Source organism: Felis catus, chromosome E2, assembly GCF_018350175.1.
Source record: "Felis catus isolate Fca126 chromosome E2, F.catus_Fca126_mat1.0, whole genome shotgun sequence".
NCBI classification, from domain to species: domain Eukaryota; kingdom Metazoa; phylum Chordata; class Mammalia; order Carnivora; family Felidae; genus Felis; species Felis catus.
This window is the reverse complement of record NC_058382.1, coordinates 12,435,027-12,452,083: the sequence shown is the minus strand read 5'-3', so window position 1 is coordinate 12,452,083 and position 17,057 is coordinate 12,435,027. Positions and strand designations below refer to the sequence as shown.

The window sequence follows — 17,057 nt, the reverse complement described above, 5'->3', positions numbered from 1 at the left end:
GAATAATGGAGACTGCAACCTAGCCAAGTGGACACGTCAGCCTGACCATCCCATCTTCGAACCACATTTGCAATAAAACCCAAAGTCTACTTCCTGCACTAGAAATGTCAGTTTCTTGAAGGTAGGGACACTTTAAAAAAATTTTTTTTTTTCATTTTTGAGAGAGAGAGAATGAACGGGGGAGGAGCAGAGAGAGAGGGGGACAGAAGATCTGAAGCAGGCTCTGAGTTGTCTGCACAGAGCTCAACGCGGGGCTCAGTCTCACGAACCGGGATCAGATGAGCCAAGATCAGACGCTCAACTGACTGAGCCACCCAGGCGCCTTAGGCAGGGACTTTCTTGCCTGTTTCATTCATTGTCGTATGCTCAGAAATTTGAACAGCGTCTGGCACATGGCAGGTGCTCAATAAATATGATGAATGAATGGATATTGACATCCAGCTTCCCCTTTGATGTCAGGATGTGTAGACATCTAGAACCCTTCTCCCCTGGACCTCTTCAGAAGGTAGAGGCATCTCTGAGGTGCTTTCCTCTTCATAAGGCTGCCTGTTAAGGAAGTTAGAAGATGTGGGGATCCATCCTTGCTCTGACACTTACTCTGAAAATCACTATCTCTCACCATGCCTTGGGCCACTTGTCTGCCAAATGGGGATGCAACTCCCTTTCTTGTGTGCCTCTCGGGGTCATTGGGAGGATTGGGTGGAAAGGTTGTGGAAAGACATTGTAAAGCACGTGCACAAGAGGACATGCTGTAGGATTCCGTATGAGTGAAGTTCACGTGTTGACATAAGTTTCCTGCACACCCCGTGGTCCTTCCTACCTCTAGATCTGTGTCCAACCTGTCTTCTCTGCCTAAAATGCCCTTCCTCCTGCTTCTCTTGGCCAAGACCTCTTTATTCCTTTAGGGGTTTGCTTAAGATTCACTTCTTCCAGGAAGTCTTCCCCAATCTCCACAGCTTGGAGAATTCTTCCTGGTTCAGCTTTGCCTTGAGTGTTTTTTTCTGTTAAATTCATCAACACCTGTGTGTTTGGGAGGTAGAATGGCCTCATGGTTGATGGGGTTGGGAGTCACGCTCTGGGCTCTCCATTCACGAGACACATAAGCTTGAGCAGGTGCCCTCACCCCTCATTTGCTCATGGGGATCGTGACAACGGCCCATTCACGTTGGGCGGCTGTCATGTCCCAATTATTCCATGGGCATCCCCTTAGATTTTGACCACAACCACTGCAAAGTAGATCTTGTCATTATTGGAGGTTTTATTTTCACCTCTGCCTTATAGGTGAGAAAGGTGCAGAGAGGTCAAGTAACAAGCCCAAGGTCACCCACAGGCTAAAGGGTAGAGCTGGGACTCAAACCCACGCAGGCTGGCTCCAGAGTTTGGGCTCCTAGCTTCTAGGATATGCTGCCTCTTGAACCTCTCACGGCGATACTAACAAAGACATTGTCGTAGCTCCAAGCTGGCTCTGGAGGGACAGGACAGGAAACCAGGTGGTGGGGTGCTGGGGCCTGACTGGTGCTCAGTAATAGCTATTATTAGGATTGCTCTTCATGTGGACCAGGATGTGGCTGTTTCTCCCCACCATGGGATGATGGGGACCTTTCCCAATTTCTTCCAGACCTGATAATCAGATCAGGCCTGTAGGGTAGGGGTAGGGAAGGGAGGGAGAGAGACAGACAGACAAGAGGGCAACTGTTGTTTGACATCATTTCCCAGTGAGCCACATTACAGAGGCTGAAGTTGTGTGAAGCTGGGAGTAGTGGGTCCATGCCTGCCCCCAGCATCCTGCTCATGAAGAGGCTGGAGGGGCTTCTAGGAGGAGGGCAGGAGGGGGCCTCCAAGAGTGCCAGCCAGCAGGGGGACCATGAGGAGCAGGGCCATGCCGTGGGGCGCCTGGGAAGGGGTGGCAGCAGCCGAGGCGGTGGTGAAGGACTGGGTCACGGAGTCCCTGTTGCAGAGTTGCCCCTCACAGCAGGAGCCCTGAAGGTCAATGTTTGTCCAGGGACTGGAGGTGCCCTTGATGGTGCAGGACGGCCGGTGGCAGGTCCTGATGTACACTGGGACTGAGAAATTGCCTGGAGGGGGGTAGTGAGGAGGGGTGAGAACTGAGGGAGGCAGCTGCACCTGAACTCACCTCAGAGGCCAGGGCCACAAACGGGTCCTCAGACTTCCCATCTCTCCTCAGACTAGGACGCTGCCTCCTCCCTCAGACGAGGGACATAGCTTCTTCCTACAGACTGGGCCATGCCTTCTCCTTCCAGACTAGGGCTCTGCCTCCTCCCTCAGACCAGACCCATGCCTCTTTCCTTAGACCAGGTCCATGTCTCCCTGTCAGGCCTGTCTGGTGCCTCTACCCTCAGGCCTGCCCTGCCTCCACACCCTTTGCCCAGGCTCTGCCCCCACTCCCAGCCCCTCACCGACGGTCATTTGGCCATTGCCCTGGAAGCAGACGCTTTGGTCCTGGTGACACTGGACCCGTCGGGACTTCTCCGGGGTGCAGTCCTCCGGGTGGATCCCCAGGCAGGCGTAACACTCCATGCCGCTGAGAGTCGGCGGGTTGGGCGCTGGCAAGAGAGCATAGACGCACACTCAGGGAATGGTTTCGAGATACGGTCGTGCGGGTTGCGCACTGCATCGTGGCTTTAGCCTAGTCCGACGTGAAGGCCTGAATCCTAGCACGAGGGGGGGGGCGGGGCTCGTGGGGACCACGCCCCTCCCTGCCCGGGGCCGGGGCCCCTCCCAGCCGTCCCCAGCCCCGCCCTCCGGCTCACCCGGGCTCAGATTGGGGATGGTGTCGTGGGTCATGAGGTCGGCGTTGCACAAGTCGGTCGTGCAGCCGCGCACCACCGAGTAGTCGGGCGGCAGCGCGCGGTCGTCGGACAGCATCTGGCCCGTAGGCGGGCCTGTCCAGCAGCCCTTCTGTACCACGGTCACCGTGGCGCGGTACCCTGGGGGCGGGAGGGGACCGGGGCCTGGAGCGCTGCCTCGTCCCTGCCTTCTTCCTCCTCCCCCACCTCTCCGGGCTCGACCTCTCCCTCTAGCCTCCAATCTCTCCCTCCTCCTCCGCTCTTCTCTCGCACTCACCTCGCCTCTCCCTTTCCTTCCTCTCCCTTCAAACTCCTATTTCCCCACACCTCCTCCCTTCCGCAACCCTTTCTGCCCCTCTCCCCCCTCCTCCTCGCTCGTCCTGTCTCCTCCTACCCCACTCACGCCCCTCATCCCCAGTTTTTCTCCCACCCCTCCCTCCTCCTCCCTGCCTCCACCTCCGCTCTCTGTCCATAGCCCTCCCCTCGTCTTCTCCCCAGTCCCTCCAACCCCTTGGCTCTCGCCCTCTGCCCCCCTCCATCCCTAATCTCTGATCGCGGTCTCTGCCCCTCCCCTTTCCCTTCTGCGCGCGCTTTTCCTTTTTCTGCCATTTCTCCATCCCTCACCAGTGTCCAGGGACAAGACTGCCTCAGAGCACCCGTGGGGACAGGAGATGTTGTGGAATTTCACGGCACTGAGGTCAAAGGGCCCGAGGTAGATGTGTTGAAAGCTGTAGCATTGCTGGGCTTGGGACTCTGCCGAGAGAAGCAGGGTGGGGGGTGGGGGGGTGGTGAGAGGAGCAGGCTGGGTTTGGGGCTGTTCCAGGAACTCCCCCCTGCGAGTGACAGTCTCACCAGCCAGGCTGCTCTGCTCTGAGGGGAGCCAGGCCTCGTTGCGGTCAGAGAATCGGGGTCTGCCACTGTGGTTGGTCATGACTGTGTCTACCCCCGGGCACAGTATTGGCCTCTGTGCATCTGCCAGGCCTGGTTCCCTCCCCCAGGTGTTCCAGATCTCCACCCTCCTCCAGGAAGCCCTCTAAGATTTAAATAAAGGAGGAAATGATTCACTCCTGCTCTGCCTGTCCGTCTCCCAGCTAAACTCAGGATGTCCTAGCACTAAAAGGCCATGGATAGAAAATAGACTTCAGCATAGGCAATGGGACGTGCCATCTTGTACTACAAATATACACACACAGCCAGCCCCAGGGGATACACTCACAAAACTAAAACACTGACATAAACACAACATAACGAAATTGGCACAGGCTCATGCACGGCTCACAAACAGACCCAGAATCTCCTGAGCGTCCGTGCAGAGTTCTACGTTCCCACGTAAGACAAGTACTGCCCAGACCCTCCAATGGAAACTTCCCCAACCAAGACACGTGACAGAAAATGTACGATGCGGAGCCAAGAACAACACGCAGAGAGACCCAGGGACAGAGGAAGTCATACCCAGAGGGAGAGACAAGTAACGGCCTCAAGCGTCATAGACACAAATAAAACGAGAGACCACAATTACGCGAAGTTAGAGATCCAAAAAAGAGGGCCACGAAAACATACAGTTTAAAGCCACAAACAGGTACAAGACACAGGAGAGACATAGGCGTAGATACACAGAGAGACGGGAGTGAAGATACCCGAGCACATATGCGCACAGACACAAATGCGGGTCTGCCAATCCTAGGGACGCACAAACACAGAGTGGCAGAGACGTGCAAAATTACGCACGCCCCTCCTTTGCAAAGAGAGTGAAACTCAGAGGAAACAGATCCATAGAGCATTTGCTCAAGCACTTGCTCACAGGTGAGATCTGGTACAGACACACACACACATGCCCGGAGACCCACTGGCCACGCCCACATGGGCACACACAGACACGGCACTCTGTTCCGTGGATGAGCAGACACACACAGTGGCCGGGGTGCAGGCTTAGCCTCCTTCCCCGGCTCAGCTCCCGTCTTAGGAGCCACTTCACTCCTGATGGGAGTATGTCCCTGTCCTTACTCAAACTGGGGGAAGGGTTTGCCTGAGGATGAGGCCAAAGTTCTCTGCCAGGTCTAGAAAGAGCCCCTAGGGGTCCCCAGAAGTACCCTTGAATGGGGACATGGGCAGAGAGGATGGGAGGCTGCAGCAGTGGAGAGAGAGAGAGAGACGCCAGAGAAAATGGCTGATGGGAGGGAGAACAGAGGAGAGGAAGACACAGGAGGGGGACGCAGTCTCCAGGCCTTATGTCCCTCAGACCCAGGTGTCCAAACCCCCAGCCCCTTCCCTTTCAGACCCAGGGACCCAGTCCCCCCAGCCCAACCCCCCTCAGACCCAGGGGTTCAGGCCCCCAGTCCCCTCCTCCCTCAGACCCAGGAGTCCAGGCCACCAGCCCCTCCTCCCTCAGACCCAGAAGTCCAGGCCCCTAGACCCTCCTCCCTCAGACCCAGGTATCCTGCCCCCAGCCCCCCACACCTTCCTCACACTGGGCTCAGAAGTCTGGGTACCTGTCAGGCAGAACACAGCCCCAAAGAGGAAGAGCACGATGGTTCTGGGGACACCCATTGCCAGCTTGCAGAGTTGAGCTGAGCTGAGACACCGAGGACAGCTCCTCCTGCTCTGATTTCTGTCTGGCTGGTTCTCCCTGCTTAGCCCCAGGCATCCCGGCTCTTCAACCCCTGCTCGTGCTTGGGATTCCTCCACCCCCGCCCTTCCTGGCTTGGGCTGGTCTCCACCTAGGTAATCATGACTAGGCCATCATAAGTCCTTGGTGCTGAGGAAGGAGAGGGATTGGGGTCTGGATTCCTGGGTCTGAGGGAAGAGGGAGCCAGGGGCCTATAACCCTTATTTTGGGGGATTTGTGTTTTGCAGGCTCTTTTTCTACCCTGTTCCCCACATTGTGTTCTAATCTGAGGTTGGCACAGATGGTCTCTTGATTTCTCTTCTCTTTCTCTACCAGAACACACATTACCTGTAAACTCACACACACACACACACACACACACACACACACACACACACACAATCTCCAATGCTGGGGCCCATGTCTCCAGATGCAGAGACACAAACATCACCTCCTCCTAGAAGCCTCTTCTGACCCTGAGCTTCCCCACTCATCCACTCACCCTCAGTCTCAGGCACCTTGTCTCCCAGCCATCATCATCCTGGGTTGGGCTGCTGTCGCCTCCCCTATCAGGCTGAGAACTCCTCAGAAGGCTCAGGGATGTTTGCATTGTTGTATGAATGAATCAATCAATCAATGAATGTACAAACAGAGAGGCAGACAGACAGACAGGCAGTTACACATGGGATGCAGGAAGACAGTCATACCGAGGGCGGACGGATATAAATGTAGACATCCAGACAAACCCAGACACGAAGAGGGGCACCCTGATGAACAGAACATGACTTTAATAAACGTGCGTTACATTATTAAATGAATAAATAAAAAAAATTGCAGGAGATAGAGACACAGGCAGACAATCAGAGGGACACATTATCCCTTGAGAACACGGAGAGACCCGTGTGGACAGTCAGACATGGGGCAGATGGGGACATCCAGACAGATGCCCCTGCAGGCAGTGGGGCTGAGGCAGTGACCCCAGGTCAGCATCTCCTGGCCTCGCCCGCTTCTCCCCCTTGATGGAGCTGCCTGCTGAAATCACACCCCTCACTGTTGCACGTAGGGTGGACACCAGGCAGGTGCAGAGAGAGACCAAGAGTCATAGACCCACAGATGTATGGGACAGAGTTGACATAATGGCAGTGACCAGGATGGCCTTAGTAGTTTCCTGAGCTTGATTAAATTTTACACAGCTTTCTTCCTGACTACAGGCCCCTGACTTCCCTTTTCTTAGGATACTTACGTGAGAAAAGCTGGCATTGCAAATTCTTCCTCCGTCTCCTTGAAATGTAGGTGAATCTTCCCCCAGCCTCTTAGCAGTTTTATGATCCCAGAATGTCTTTCTCAGGGACTGGGGAGCCATCGCTTTTGAAAGTCATCTTCGGGGCGCCTGGGTGGCTCGGTCGGTTAAGTGTCCGACTTTGACTCAGGTCATGATCTCACAGCTCGTGAGTTCCAGCCCCGCGTCAGGCTCTGTGCTGACAGCTCAGAGCCTGGAGCCTGTTTCAGATTCCGTGTCTCCCTCTCTCTGACCCTCCCCCGTTCATGCTCTGTCTCTCTCTGTCTCAAAAATAAATAAACGTTAAAAAATTTTTTTAAAAAGTCATCATCATCAAGGAAGATAGTGCACACACACATGCAAATACACACACACACACACACACACACACACACACACACACACCACTCCGTCTCCCAGGCTCTGTGGGAGGGAGGGTAGGAGCTAAACTTGAATAAGCGACAGTTAGCAAATACAGATGGCCTTACACAGAGAAAAACACTTGTAGACTCGGAAACACTCGGTGTGCCGGGCACGTCCCATGGACAGGCCCCTCTCCCATCATCCTCCAGCCCTGTCCCACCAGCCCACCCAGTGCTTAAAAACCTTCCCACATTTTGTTTTGGTGGAGTCAAGTTCAATCTCTCTCTTCTATGGCCATAGTCTTGAGTGAAGTCTCCTGTGCCTGTTTAACTTTGGTGCAATTTTTCTGTGACAGTCAGCTGACACCCAGGCACTCGGACACTCTCCAGATCCTGGACTCTCACAGGTTGGTCATCCTTGCCCTCCTCTTGCCAAACCACTGCCTCTCCCATTGGCATCACTTCCCCAAACCCGTTTTGCATCCAGATGGTTCTTCCTGCTGCTCCAGTTCCTGCCCCAGGCTCTCTGTTGGGTGCTGGCCACACAGGAACAGGTGGAGCTAAGGGCCCCTGGAGTGTAGAGACTGGCCAAGGACGGAGTCTGGGTTTTCTGAAGCCCCTTGGAAGGCAGAGGCTTTGGAAGTGTTCACCATGGTTCACAGTTTCAGAGATTTGAGGCTTAAAGAATCATCAGACTAGGCCATGTCGTGTGTGTGAGTATATGTACGTGGTGTGTGTGTATGAGTGTGTGTGTGTGTGTGTGTGTGTGTGTGTGTGTGAGTGAGAGAGATTGAGAGAGAGAGGATGTGTAAGTGACTGTGTGAGTGTGCGATGGTGCATATGTGATTTTGATTCTGGTAACATTTAGGTACCTTTGGAGGCTGTGAGATATTAGGTGGGAAGTACCTCTCCATTGTGGGAGGTAATCAAGTGGAGACTGGTGACCTACGTCTAGGGATTTGGTCAAGGCTCTTATGTCCACAGGGGGCTATCCATCATGAACTCTGAGCTCCCTGTGAACGCAGAGATCCTTTTTTCCCCCAAGTAATTAAATTTTAGTAACCAAATAATTAATTATGTAAGAGATTGGGAGAAAACTGAGGATGTTTGGTGGTAGCCATGAAGGTGTTATTTAAAAAACTTTTTACTGTTAGAAATTTTTAAACACACACAACCCTCCAGAGAGTACCATGCTCACCCCCAAGCCTCAATAATTTTTAACATATCACTGGTCTTGTGTTACCCTTTCTTCCTTTGGTGCTGGTTAAGGCATTGAGTTGGATTCCTGCATTATTTTGCTCAAAATATTAATTTCACTTAAAACACCAGTTAAGAATAGATGATTTTCTTTTTTTTAAATGTTTAATTTTGAGAGAGAGAGAGAGAGAGAGAGAGAGAGCACAAGCAGGGGATGGACAGAGAGAGAGGAAGACACAGAATCCAAAGCAGGCTCCAGGCTCCAAGCTGTCAGCACAGAGCCCGACGTGGGGCTTGAACCCGCAAACTGCAGGATCATGACCTGAGCCGAAGTCGGCCACCCAGCCTACTGAGCCACCCAGGTGCCCCAAGAGTAGATGATTTTCAAAGTGTACTTTTGGCTTATGTTCCAGGTTGCAAGTCTTCACGAATGTTATGAACAATTTCTAAAAGGCTGTTGCTTGCTACTGAGAATTGAATTCCTAATGCTATGACGCCACCAAATCAACTTTCTCTTTGCATGCTGAACAGTTTCAAATTTATTTTCAATACACGTATTTTCAGTATATTCCCACGTTTATTAGAAGCTGAAAAGTGGTCCTAGAGTGCTTGAATGATATTTAAAAATTCAGTAGTAGTGGGGCATCTGCCTGGCTCCGTTGGTAGAGCACGCAATTTTGATCTTGGGGTTGTAACTCTGAGCCCCATGTTGGGTGTAGAGATTACTTAAAAGATGAAACCTTAGGGGCACCTAGGTGCCTCAGTTGGTTGAGTGTCTACTCTTGATTTCGACTCAGGTTATGATCTCACGGTTCACGAGATCGAGCCCCGCGTTGGGCTCTGGGGGCTCAGCGCCAAGCCTGCTTGGGATTCTCTCTCCCCCACCCCCCACTCCTCCTCTGCTCGCACTCTCTCTCTCAAAAAATAAATAAATAAGCTTAAAAAAATAAATAAAATCTTTAAAAATTCCGTAATATAGAAGACATTTTTGGGGTGCCTGGGTGGCTCAGTCGGTTGAGCGTCTGACTTCGGCTCAGGTCATGATCTCTCGGTTGGTGAGTTCAAGCCCTGCGTTGGGGTCTGTATTGACAGCTCAGAGCCTGGAGCCTGCTTCGGATTCTGTGCCTCCCTCCCTCTCTGCCCCTCCTCTGTTTGTGCTCTCTCTTTCTCTCTCAAAAATAAACATTCAAAAAGTGTTTTTAAAAAAGAAATTTTTGCTGCATTATTTATTGTCCAGCTGGATTTATTCCTCTAAGGAGAGAGAAAGGAGGCAAGTCAGGAGGTGTTCCCGAGTCTCAGCCCCACCTCTAGATGCCTACTAGAGCACTGTCTGGCTGTCCTCAACTACCTGGTGTTTGCGTGTCCGCAGTTCCTGTTGAATGCCTTAGAATGCTTTCCAGGATCTTCTGTTGTGTTCCGTAAGCTTGCATGCACCTTTCCATTTCTGTGCACGTATGCAAATATCTGGCCTCTCAAATGATCCCCCTGACACACCCCCACCAAAGTTGGTTTCCTGAAGCAGGTTAGTAAATGTGCCATCAACTATCTCCCCAAAGTGGACAAAATTCCCCAATTTTCCTACATCTAGGAATTGGTGCAGTCTGGAAATCTGCTCATCTAGCAACCATTACTAACTGATCTGTTAACTACAAGCAGGCTTTGTCAGCAAAATAATTGAGCAACGGTATTCCTTATCTTATTCAAAATGACTTCATTGGTCAAACATGCTATGATTATAATGTTTTTTTAAATGTCATCGCCTAGATAATGTGCGATACCACATGTGACCAATCTTTATGTTCTGCGTAAACGTTTTTTCCCTAAGTTGTCAGAATTGTGGAGCTTTGCCCTGGAGCCCACATCGCTGCTTCGCCAAAAATGGACTTATGTACATTGTGTGCCTATATTTTCTTCTATTTTCACAGAGATGCTGCCTGCAGCATCAGTGTATAGTTTCTTCATATCCGATCTTATTTATTTTTTTTGTTTTTTACAGCTCAGCAGTGTTAAGTTAGTTATTCATGTGGTTGTGCAACCGATCTCCTGGGCTTTTGTATCTTGTAAAACTGAAACTCTAGACCTTGTCTTTGGAGCCACTTTGGTCCTGATGAGTATGTGCCATATTAGTATGTCCCTAGATTGGGGGGAGGGGTTGCCTGAGGATTGCCACATTAAGTGTACAACATAGTATTGTCACAATGTCCTACAGCAGATTTCTAGAACTTACTCGTCTTCCATTGGGATGAGATGAAACTATACCTGTTGAATAGCATCTCCCCCAGCCCCCTCCCCTCAGCCCCTGGCAACCGCCATTCTACTTTGTTCCTATGAATTAATTTGAATGGAAATTCAATACCTCATCTAAGTGGAATCATTAATATTTGTCTTTTTGTGACTGGCTTATTTCATTTAGCCTGTTTTCAGGGTTCCTCCACGTTGTAGCACGTATCAGAATTTCCTTCCTTTTTAAGGTTGAATAACATTCTATTGCTTTTTTAATGTTTATTTATTTATTTGTTTGTTTATTTACTTATTTAAGTGTTGATTTATTTTTGAAAGAGAGATGCAGGTGTGAGTGGGGGAGGGGCAGAGAGAGAGAGGGAGACACAGAATCCGAAACAGGCTCCAGGCTCTGAGCTGTCAGCACAGAGCCCGACCTGGGGCTCAAACCCATAAACCAAGAGATCATGACCTCAGCTGAAGTTGGATGTTTCACCGACTCAGCCACCCAGGCTCCCCGAATAACCTTCCATCGTATGTATATACCACGTTCTGTTCATGCATGCATCTGTCCGTGTACACCCAGATTGTTTCAGCCTCTTGGCTGTCATTGTGCATAATGCTGCCGCAAACATGGGCGTACAAACGTCTGTTGGGGACCCTGCTTTGAACTCCGTTGGGTATATAATAAATCAGATCATGGCTTTGAGTAATGCGCACTATTGTGCCCTCACTTTCGTAGTTTCAAATATGTGATCAATGTTGCCAGTCTTTGCATTGCTGTTTGGGAGACAAGACACCGAGACAGAGGTCAGTGCTCAGGACCTTGGGACCAACAATCGTGGAAGGGAGGTGAAGGAGCAGGACTGGACAGAAGGAGAAGTTGAGCTGTAATTCATTCTCAACAAAGTCGAGGTCCACCCCAGGGGAACTCTCAGTAGCTGAGGTAATCCCCGTGGGAACAGCCACTGAGAGAGGCAAGGCCTTCATTCCTGAACAGGTCTTAGAAATCCTGTTTCTGTCTACCACTATGTCCTTCAAAAGTTAAAATTTTTCACTTAAAGTGAATAATTTAAATTTTTTTATTTTTTATGCTTAGAGAGAGAGAGAGAGAGGGAGAGGTGGAGAGAGGGAAAGAGAAAGTCCCAAGCAGGCTCTGCCCTGTCAGTGCAGAGCCCCATGCAGGGCTCAAACTCACAAACCGTGAGATCATAGCTTGAGCCGAGATCAAGAATCAGATGCTGAACCGACTGAGCCACCCAGGCACCCCTTAAGGTGAATAATTTTTAAGAGCTTAAGTGTTTAATATTCAAACATATTAAAATTATTAAATTTTATTTAATATTTTAAGACCAATATTAAAATTGACATTTTTAAAAAAAAATTTTTTTTCAACGTTTATTTATTTTTGGGACAGAGACAGAGCATGAACGGGGGAGGGGCAGAGAGAGAGGGAGACACAGAATCGGAAACAGGCTCCAAGCTCCGAGCCATCAGCCCAGAGCCTGACGCGGGGCTCGAACTCACAGACCGCGAGATCGTGACCTGGCTGAAGTCGGACGCCTAACAGACTGCGCCACCCAGGCGCCCCTAAAATTGACATTTTAAGAACTTAAACTTAGGAGTCTAATATCTGAATTAGATGGTTGGATTGGCAAAAAGCGTACTAATGAAAGGATTTTTCATTTTCCCCCTTCCACTCATTTCTTGACATTTTTCCTTCACGGTTTGTATAAGGGTAGGAGATAAATTCATGTCAATCATTAATAACTTTGCATTTAGCTACATTTTGCTGAAATAGCTGCTGTGGAAAATTTTTTTCTCCCTGCCACCTTATTTTTTTTTTTTTTGCAAAAATGTATTCTGTGATCCAATTAGTTTTACGATAGCTTTCCATTTTCCAGTCGTGATTATTTTTTCCTTCCTGATAGATGTCAAATAGGGTTGATATTTTACCATAGAATCTTAACATCTTAAAATAATATGTAGATGACAAGTCAGTAAACTTAATAATAGTTAATTTCTATACTGATGAAATTGTTAAAGCAATAATAAACAACTGCTATAATAATATAATTAACAGACTGTTGAGCAATACTCTTCAATTTCCACCCACAAACATTCTTTGTGGATTACTAAGGGTAAATTGGGTATTAATTATTATATAGTGATTCATGCCAAGTGAAAGGATGTGTGGACTTAAATTTGGAACTCAATAATTCTAGTCTGGTATGGCAAATAATTAGAAAACATGAACTGCAGTATGAAATGCTGAACGCGGCCAAAGCTCAGCCACCAAGCGGGATTTTTTTTTTTTTCATTAAACTTTTGTTTTAATGGCTCTCAAAATTCTGTGACAGATTTTTGGTTCAATTGCTTCCACTAAAAAGTACTGATTTTAGGGGCGCCTGGGTGGCGCAGTCGGTTAAGCGTCCGACTTCACCCAGGTCAGGATCTCGCGGTCCGTGAGTTTGAGCCCCGAGTCAGGCTCTGGGCTGATGGCTCGGAGCCTGGAGCCTGTTTCCGATTCTGTGTCTCCCTCTCTCTCTGCCCCTCCCCCGTTCATGCTCTGTCTCTGTCCCAAAAATAAATTAAAAAAAAAAAAAAAGTTGAAAAAAAAAAGTACTGATTTTAAAAACAAATAACTTGGGGAGACTGGGTGGCTCAGTTGGGTTAAGCATCTGACTTCAGCTCAGGTCATGATCTCACAGTTCATGGGTTCGAGATCTGCATCGGGCTCTGTGCTGACAGCTTGGAGCCTGGAGCCTCCTTCGGATTCTGTGTCTCCCTGTCTCTCTGCCCCTCCCCCGTTCACTCTCTGTCTCTCAAAAATAAATAAACGTTAAAAAAATTTTAAAAAACCTAATAACTTAAAACTGCCACACACACACACACAAACCCACGCACGCATAAATGACCCACAAAACATTCTCCTTTCCTTCTGAAGGTTTTACGATGCATTGTTATCATTAACCAGTCTTTTTTCCCTAAGTTTCTTTACTTATTTTGAGAGAGAGAGAGAGAGAGAGAGAGAGAGAGAGAGAGAGAGAGAGAGAGAGAGAGAGAGTCCCAAACAGGCTCTGCACTGCCAGCACAGGGCCTGATTCGGGGCTCGAACTCAGAAACTGAGACCATGACCTGAGCCGAAACCAAGAGTTGGACGCTTACCCACCTGAGCCACCCAGGTGCCCCTCATTAACCAACGTCTTACTATCAAGCTTAAAAGACCAACTGACACAAACAGTTTTGAGACCATTTTTCCACCACTGATTAAGACTGGGGCGGCAGTTATTGGGGATTCCATTCATTTAGCCTTCTGAGCCTTCTGGCCAGGCTCGGTGACCTTGCCAGCCCCAGCTGCCTTCTTGTCCACTGCTTTGATGACCTCCACAGCAACCATCTGTCTCACGTCACTAACAGCGAAAACGGCCCCCCGGGAGGATAGTCAGAGACGCTCTCAACACACACAGTCTTGCCAGGAGCCGTATCAACGAAGGCAGCATCACCAGATTTCAAGAACTCGGGGCCATCTTCCAACTTTTTTCCAGAATGACGATCAATCTTCTCTTTCAGCTCAGCAAACTTGTGAGCAACGTGGGCCGTGTGACCGTTCAGCACAGGTGCATATCCGGCACTAATGTGGCCCGGATGGTTCAGGATAATCACCTGAGCTGTGAAGCCAGCTGCTGCCGTCGGTGGGTCACGTCTGCTGTCACCAGCCACACTGCCGTGACGAACATCTTTAACAGATTTGTTCTTGACCCTGAAGCCCACGCTGTCCTCGGGAAGAGCCTCGCTCAAAGCTTCATGGTGCATTTCAACAGACTTTACTTCAGTTGTAACCTTGACTGGAGCAAAGGTGACCACCATGCTGGGTTTAAGAGCACCGGTCTCCGCTCGGCCCACAGGGACAGTACCAATACCATCAGTTATGTGGACATCCTGGAGGGGCAGACGCCAGGGCTTGTCAGTTGGACGAGTAGGTGGCAGAATGCAATCCAGAGCCTCAAGCAGTGTGGTTCCCCTGGCATTGCCATCTTTGCGGGTGACTTTCCATCTCTTGAACCAAGGCCTGTGAGCGACTGGGCTCCAGCTTGTTGTCACCATTCCAACCCCAAATTGGCAAACATGCAACTGCGCTGGGGTTGTAGCCAATTTTCTTGATATAGGTGCTGACTTCCTCAACAATTTCCTCGTATCTCTTCTGGCTGTAGGCTGGCTCAGCGGAACCCATGTTGTCAACACCAACAATTAGTTGTTTCACGCCCAGTGTGTAAGCCAGAAGAAGGGCATGCTCATGGACGGGTCTGCCCATTCTCGGAGATGCCTGCTTCAAATTCGCCACCAGCAGCAGCAATCAGGACAGCACAGCCAGCCCTAGAAGTGCCTGTAATTATGTTTTTGATAAGGTCTCTGTGTCCTGGGGCATCAGTGATGATCACATAATACTTGCTGGTCTCAAATTTCCACAGGGAATTGTCAATGGTGATAACCACGTTCGTGTTCAGCTTTCAGTTTATCCAAGACCCAGGCATACGTCAAGGAACCTTTCCCATCTCAGCAGCCTCCTTCTCAAAATTTTCAGTAGTTCTTTTGTCAGTCCCATCACATCTGTAGATCAGATGCCCAGTAGTGGTAGGCTTGCCCAAATCTACGTGTCCGATGACATGATATGAGCCTTTTCCTTTCCTGTTTCGGTTTAGGTTTAGTGGTGGTTTTCATACCTGGGTTCTGGTGGCAAAACCACTAGGGAAAAAAGGGGATTAAAAAAAAATGCTCTGCACGTCAGGTGAAAAGCAAATACTTGTTCAGAAGCACAGGCTATTTTAGATGATATGAGATCAACAATGTCTTTCCATTTTCTTTCTTTTTTTGTGAGTATTAAAAAAATTTTTTTTTATTAATTTATTTTTATTCCTTTTTATTGAGGTGTAATTGACATACATTATATTAGTTGCAGGTGTAAAACATAATGATTCAATATTTTTATATATTGCAGGGCACCTGGGTGGGTTGTATGGTTAAGCATCTGACTCTTGATTTTGGCTCAGGTCATGATCTCATGGTTCTTGAGTTCAAGCCCCACATCAGGCTCTGCACTGACAACTTGGAGCCTGCTTGGGATTCTCTCTCTCCCTCTTTCTTTGCCCCTCCCCTGCTGTCTCTCTCAAAATAAATGAATAAACTTAAAAAATATTTGTATGTATTGCAAAATGATCACCAGAAATCCAGTTTACATGTGTCACCATACAAGGTATTTCCTTTTTTTTTTTTTTTTTTTTTTTTTTTTTTGAGAGAGAGACAGAGAGAGAGAAGGAATTGGGGAAAGGGGCGGAGAGAGAGGAAGAGAGAATCTTAAGCAGGCTCCATGCCCATTGTGGAGCCTGACACAGGGCTTGATTTCATGACCCTGAGATCATGACCTGAGCCACCCAGGTGCTCCAAGGTCCTTCCATTTTCAAGCTGATTTCTCCTAAGTGGTAGCTACCAACCATGTTGGACCAAGACACTTTGCTGCCATCTGCTGGAGTATGATTGCAATAAATTATAATTTACTTTGCAGTCAGCAAAAGAATAACAAAATACACAAATATTTACAAAAAAATGGTTTCAAAATAATTAAGATGTCTGTGATGTGGATGGCACCTCTTGAAGTATAAGGCTCTTTCTTGTACAGTGTCCAACATGAACAACTGTACATGGTGACTGTGGAAAGCCACACACAAGTGGGACAGGTGTTGGGGGAGAATCGACTGATAACAAAGTGGAAGACAGTCAGAAGGCTTCTAGGAAGAGATCCATAGCTAGGAGTAGCAGGACTTGGAAATTAGATAAGAGTGAATTTTAGGACCATCTAAAGGTGTGTTTGGGGTTAGGGGTAGGCAATCAAAGTGGAAGGAATCATTGGAAGGTGATCAGGTGTGTGACAAGAGATGCAGGCTCTACTCTGCATTTACTGTGTCCTTAAGAGAATCCTTCCTCTTCCCTGAGTTCTTTTTCTCCCTTTGGATGTGGGAGAGGGCAGGAGTTGCTGCATTCTAGGAGCCCTGCCCTCTTTGACCTTCCAGGATCTCCAGGAATGGGTCAGGATGAGGGGTGGAGTCACAGGTTCTCCTTGTAGGAGCAGAGATGGCTGAACTTTAGGGGGGACTTGGCCATGGTCTGGCCACACCAGTGTATACACCCACGCCCAGTCTGCACTGGTGTGTGGAGGGACCAGAGGATCTCAGGTGAATGCTAGGAGGAACCCTCAGAAGAGTCTCCTTTACCCCTGGATTCCTCCGTTTGTGTCCACAACCTTCTGGATATGCCAAGCTCCCTCTATATTCCAAACTTCTCTGCCTTTTCCAAGGATCTCCATTGCTTACCCTTTCTCGGCCCTTCCACCTCTCCCCCATCATAGATTCCCTTACTCCCCTTGTGCCCCTTCCCCCTACCACAGCTTTCTTCCCCCTACGTCTGTCTCAGTTCTAGAACTATTTCCCCAGCCTTGCTTCCACTCCCACCCCTTTTTTTCCACCTCTTTCTTTTGGCTTTTCCCAAACTTCCCACTCTCTCCAAGCTGACCTTCCAGCCCCCCTCTTCCC

General features: G+C 49.1%; 1 protein-coding gene and 1 pseudogene across 1 annotated transcript; both read right to left on the bottom strand.

The window, feature by feature from the left end:
* Positions 1-1,690: 1,690 nt before the first annotated feature.
* On the bottom strand, positions 1,691-7,967 carry LYPD5 (LY6/PLAUR domain containing 5). Its single transcript, XM_045046937.1, has 6 exons — positions 7,960-7,967; positions 5,297-5,433; positions 3,432-3,560; positions 2,772-2,948; positions 2,418-2,564; positions 1,691-2,075 (listed from the first exon to the last, which is right to left on the bottom strand). The coding sequence occupies exons 1-6, from the start codon at positions 7,965-7,967 to the stop codon at positions 1,813-1,815; spliced, it is 861 nt and encodes a 286-aa protein (XP_044902872.1). The 3' UTR covers positions 1,691-1,812.
* A 5,647-nt stretch (positions 7,968-13,614) lies between these two features.
* Positions 13,615-16,629, bottom strand: LOC101100770 (annotated as a pseudogene).
* Positions 16,630-17,057: the final 428 nt, after the last annotated feature.

Excerpts from the sequence above, each read along its gene's own strand:
- LYPD5 (XM_045046937.1), bottom strand. Across the intron at positions 2,949-3,431 it reads AGTCTTGTCCCTGGACACTG|GGTACCGCGCCACGGTGACC; the intron begins GTGAGGGATGGA and ends TCCCGCCCCCAG. Across the intron at positions 2,076-2,417 it reads CAATGGCCAAATGACCGTCG|GCAATTTCTCAGTCCCAGTG; the intron begins GTGAGGGGCTGG and ends ACCCCCCTCCAG.